This window comes from Engraulis encrasicolus, chromosome 4, assembly GCF_034702125.1.
Source record: "Engraulis encrasicolus isolate BLACKSEA-1 chromosome 4, IST_EnEncr_1.0, whole genome shotgun sequence".
Lineage (NCBI taxonomy): Eukaryota > Metazoa > Chordata > Actinopteri > Clupeiformes > Engraulidae > Engraulis > Engraulis encrasicolus.
Window position 1 is genome coordinate 1592501 of NC_085860.1, and position 5864 is coordinate 1598364.

At 44.6% G+C, this 5864-nt stretch overlaps 1 protein-coding gene across 4 annotated transcripts in view; it reads right to left on the minus strand.

Annotated features, from left to right (window-relative positions):
• LOC134447146 (gliomedin-like) overlaps nt 1-3630 on the minus strand; it is a 21907-nt gene extending 18277 nt beyond the window's left edge. For 2 of the 4 annotated variants that reach the window (XM_063196466.1, XM_063196464.1), the window contains exons 1-2: nt 2494-3630; nt 992-1043 (exon numbers count right to left, since the gene is read on the minus strand). In XM_063196466.1, coding sequence (XP_063052536.1) covers nt 992-1043; nt 2494-2934 — 493 coding nt within the window. In that variant the 5' untranslated portion in view covers nt 2935-3630. The remainder of the gene's footprint in view (nt 1-991; nt 1044-2493) is intronic. The other 2 variants (XM_063196465.1, XM_063196463.1) reach the window with 1 other exon arrangement.
• Between the last annotated feature and the right edge of the window lie 2234 nt (nt 3631-5864).

Here is a 5864-nt window from a genome sequence, read left to right on the forward strand (position 1 = left end):
TTACATTCAAATTGGGGTTTGGTGTTCTGTCTCGACCTGTTGGAGTGGAGAGTGAAGTGAAGGAGCTCCTGTGAAAAAGCCATATCTCACCATGTTGGCAATGGCATGTACACCTGCCAGTGTAAAACAAGAGCAGCTACTGCATTTGCCAATAAATTAAAAAACGAATAGGCGTGGTGTGCTAACAGAAACAAGCTAACCTCCAAGCTAAGCTCCAAGTCATTGCAGAAGGTTGTGTGAAAAATCACACTGCATCAACATGTGCACTAAACCAAACAACATATCTCTCACTACAATGACACTATACTTCAACACAATGCAATAGCACTACACAGTAGCATTATGATAAATATCAACACATTACACTACAGTTTTACTGAGCAGAGTCATAACAGCACATATACACACATTATAACACACTACAAAACACTACACAGTAGATTTTGTAGTGTTAATTCAGTACTCGTCTAGAGGGCATTTTGTGTCACAGTACTCTGTAGAGTTGTGTTAGCACAACAACGAACATAGATGCCTATGTGTTCACAGTAACAGTTTACTGTGACAGTAAAGTAAGTGGTGTGAGACTGCTTGGACTGTTTCTCAAATACAATATACAGTTGCACTACTGTTTAATATAATGATGGAACATTCAAAATAGAAAAGATGAAGATTTAAAGGCAGTCATGATGTATTGAATGAGGAATGTTCCATGACATCCGGCAGCCACATGGAATTGAATAAGCAATGTTCCATAACATTATGTCATACTCAATTGAATAAGCAATGGTACATGACAGTATGGGTAGTCACGTTGAATTGAATAAGCAGTTTCCGTCTCTGAAAGACACATTAACAGAAAATTAGAATTACTGTATTGTATTTGAGAGATGCTGCATCTTCACAGGCCGCGTTAGTGTTCGCAGAACATGACATAGGCCTACGTACTGTAGTTAGGGCCATGCTACAACACAAAAGCTTGTAGAATCAGTACCTGACAAACACACCCCTCTGGAGTTGTTGCAAAGAGTCTGGAAGACTTTCGTCTGTGGAAAACATCAGCACATGGTCACACATTTACTGACAAATTTGCAGAAAACAATGTATTTAATCAATTATGTGTGCTGGTATGTGTGCATCTGTGTCTGTTTCAGTGTGAGTGTGCACATGTTTGTTTGAGTAGCAGTCAGTCCGTCTTTTAAAGTCTTTCAAAGAAAAAAAACAATACGAGAATTTCCTCCTGCTGTCATGGTCCAGCGCTCAAAGCACATCTCCAGACACGTGCACACACACGCACACACACACAAACACACACACACACACACACACACACACACACACACACACACACACACACACACACACACACACACACACACACACACACACACACACACACACACACACACACACACAGAACAAGTTGACAGCTCTGTGACAGCTACTGTGTGTGTTTGGATGTCTCTGTGTGAGATTAGCGTTTTCCATGCTGGTAACAATCGCCCCCGAGGACCTAAAACCTGTCAGTTGTATGCACACACGGAAAAACACACACACACACACACACACACACACACACACACACACATACACACACACACACACACACACACACACACACACACACACACACACACACACACACACACACACACACACACACACACACACACACACACACACACACACACACACACACACACACACACACACACACACACACACCTTACAGGTACCTGCCATGTTTTTCTCTCTCTACCTCTCTCTCTCTCTCTCACACACACACACACACACACATAGACAAACACACAAATAAACACACACACACACACACACACACACACACACACACACACACACACACACACACACACACACACACACACACACACACACACACACACACACACACACACACACACACCCTTACCCCATGTCAGAACTGTTTGTGATGAATGTCGGCCAGTTTGCAAAGTCAAAAAAAACTTGAAGCGCAAGCCAAACATCACCACAAAAGCTACTCCAATTACACATGCTTTGTGAGTTGTGCTAATTTAGTTTTTGTTTACCTGCTTCCTCCTCACTGTTACTGATGATGTTCATGTAGTTTCTTGAGGATATTTCATGCCTTTTCTTTTCACTTACTGTACATACAGTATACGCTGATTAAATTATGGCTATGGCAATGAACATTTAGTTACATGTACAGTACTTCAAACTTGGGGTATAAGTCAGAGCCTATGTATGTCTGTATTAATCAATTAATCTATGTATGTATGTATGTATGTATGTATGTATGTATGTATGTATGTATGTATGTATGTATGTATGTATGTATGTATGTATGTATGTATCTATCTATCTATCTTTCTATCTATCTATCTATCTATCTATCTATCTATCTATCTATCTATCTATCTATCTATCTATCTATCTATCTATCTATCTATCTATCTATCTATCTATCTATCTATCTATCTATCTATCTATCCTTACCGGTATCATGGAGTATGTCACCATCATCATGGCATCTGGGTTGTTCATGTGGGGCCCATGTTCACGATGTCCATGGTGTCCCTGGTGCCTCAGGTGGCTCCTCTTGCCCCGTGACCTCTGCTCCTGCCCCTGCCCCTGCCCCTGCCCCCCCTCCTGTATCCCCCTCAGCAGGACCCGCAGGTGCCCCCCAGGAGTGCCGTCCACCTCCGGTGGTGGCGCAACTGGCATCCGGACGGCAGCAGCAGTGGCGGCAGTAGTGGCATCGCTGAGCTCCATGAGTCGGTTGTCGGTGTGGGCCAGGCGACCCGAGAGCTCCCCCAGCCGGAGCAGGAGCAGCAGCAGGCCGCAGGAGTTGAGCAGGGTGAGGAGGCCCGTCCCCAGCAGAGCTGCACGCAGCACCCACGAGGGCTGGCGACTGGGCCCGCACGACTCTGTCGCCATTGCTGCTGGTCCTGATCTGGGCAGTCCTTGTGTCCGGATCAGTAAATCCTGAGTGAGTGAGCGAGTGAGTAAGCCCTGGTCAGTCTCCCACTGGTGAAGCCCTGGACACGGAGAGGGGTATGCTGGTTTGCAGTGAGTTTGTAGATGTAAGAATGCAGATCTGACCTGAATGCAGTGAGTCCACTGATGGTCCACTAGACAAGTCTATGAAGCTGGCCTGCTGACTGCTGATCTGGAGTCTCTATGGAGGCTTACTGGTCATTAGAGGAGATGCCTGGCGACGTCTGGGTAGTGCAATCAGCTGGATGGGGATAAAAGCTTTGTGCTGGTCCTGTAGTTAGATCTGAGACTGGTCCACCAGTGAAATCTTGAAATGGATCCACTGACAGGGTGTGAATCCAAGTATTGGTGCTGGTGTGTTGAGCCAAGCTGGGTAGTCCTCTAAATGCTGTTGACGTTGTTGCTGTCGAGTTGATCCAGGCTGAGTGTTAGTTCAGCTTGAGTGCTGGTCTGCTGGTGGGCTGGTGGGCTGGTCAGCGTAGGCAGTGCTGCAGAGGGGACGGCGCAGGGAGCGCTGCAGGAGTCTTTATGACCAACAGCCATGGAACTATACTGAGCTCTGCAGATGAACACAATCCTCCTAAATGTGGCCTTTGTTCAGACTTGCAAGAGCCGTGGGTTGCATAACTCCGATTTCTGGAAAAGCCATTGGGGGAAGCAGCTTGTTTATGCAGCCGCGTCCATATTTTAGCTGCTGTTGCGTGTGCTGTGTGTCCCTGATGTGCCTCGCTCAAAGCACAAAACCAAACCAACACTGCAGTAAACAACGGCAGGGACTGGAGAACATGTCACAAAAATGCCACACAAAAGCCTCAGTATATCTGTCGTGTCATATGTTTCCACTTTGTCATGTAATGTTGTAGCCTTTAGTATTTACTCACATGTAAACGGATGCTTGTCCGTTTTTAGTCTCACATCTGGTGTCCTACTTTTTATAAACTCATGTGAAATTTGAGACTTGGTGCCCTGTGAGGTGTGGCCATAAACACAATTGCTACATTTACCCTTTGATATTTGCCACTGAACTGTCACCAAAGTTCCCTGCCAGAAGTCAAACGGCAGCACGGCAACAAAACCACATCATTCTTTAGAAGACAGAAAAAAAGGTGGTGCCCACAAGAATGACTCCTGGAACACCTTTGGGGGATAAATAGCAGTGGCATTGCCTAATGTAACAGTGCTCACTCAACAGCAGCTGTGATCAGAGGCAGAGCTGACAGCAGGTCTGGACTGGTAATCTGCCATACAGGGCGTCACACTGGTGGGCAGGCAGTCCTCAGGGGCTGATGCTGTTGGATATATACTGTATATGTATATATATATGGTCCTTTTACAGACAGTTCACTTTTTTGTGGGGCCTGCCTAATTCTAAAATGCCTGGACCGTTTTTCTTTACCCAGCCTAAATCCTGGCTGGTGGTGCCTAGTGTAATGTGGTTAAAAAAACAGCTGTGATCACAGACACAGGTGACATGGAGATCACCTGCTGTGCCCTACAGTACATGCCCACAGCTGCAGCTTTGGCACTAAATAATTAACATGAGACACTGAGAATGTTTCAGTCAGAGAAATCAAAATACAATACATATCTACTCTACAAATCTTTTTCATGCCCGCATAGCAGAGAGAGAGAGAGAGGTCACCAGCGATTAGTGGAGAATAAAAGGCTATAGCCTAACACAGTGGTTCTCAAACTTTTTGTGTGAAGTACCACCCAAGAAAATATCGAGCTGTCTGAGTACCACCTTGACAACCAACATTAGAATATCGCAGCAAAGGCCTTCCTTATTCACTTTTGCTAGTCAATACAGGAGACGTTCACAACTGTATCAACAGCTACGGTCACATCTAGTGCAAGTTTGTTTTTAAATTTCTTGCTTGCCGAGTATTATTCTGCATTTATGTACAGTTCAATATTACAAAATGTGAAACCAAAGAGACATTTTCGACTGCAACAACTTGATCAGGCTTCAAATCAATTCACAAAAAATGAATTCTTCCAAGTACCACCAGAGATGTATCAAGTACCACCAGTGGTACGCGCACCACAGTTTGAGCACCACTGGCCTAACATATGAATGCCAGAGCCATACACCTCATGCAACAGGATGATACTGTGATACTATAGCACATCTCTTTCAGCAATAGTCAGTACTGCTCTTGAAACTGCAACAATTAACATACTACTCAGACAAGTTGCAGCTTAACTGCCAACTAGTAAACATCTGACAAACCTAAACTAATATACTTAGCAATATGTCCATAATTTCTACAGAAATAAACAAAAGGATGTGGTTTAACTATATTCAGTCTGATGTATTATTACCTCTGCCAAGGAGGTTATGTGATCGTCCGAGTTTGTGTGTATGTTCGTTTCTTGATACGGTCACGGTGCGTGAGTGTTTCTGTCCCCCAGAGGGCAGAGGTGCACACACTCTGAGCACATTTCTAGTTGTATTTTTAGATGTATGTGTATTTAGATGTACAGTAATTGACAGTTAAATCACTGTCAGTGATAAGCATACAAACACCAAATAAACACCACAAATAAATAAAAGGCATTAGCAATTAGTTTTCCAGACGACACCTGTTCTGTATTCAGCACTTCTCTTCTCTTCTCAGGCCACTTTTGAGCAAGGAGGTGATGACATCATGATGTGCAGTGCTTTAGCCTTCTGAGGGCGAGGAATGAGACGGGAGAACAAGGAGGCTATTCTCCTCCAGAGAGAGAAAGCTGCTCAATTATCACACACACACACACACACACACACACACATAGCCCCACGGGCACACTGTGTGGGTGTATTAGACACACACACACACACACACACACACACACACACACACACACACACACACACACACACACAC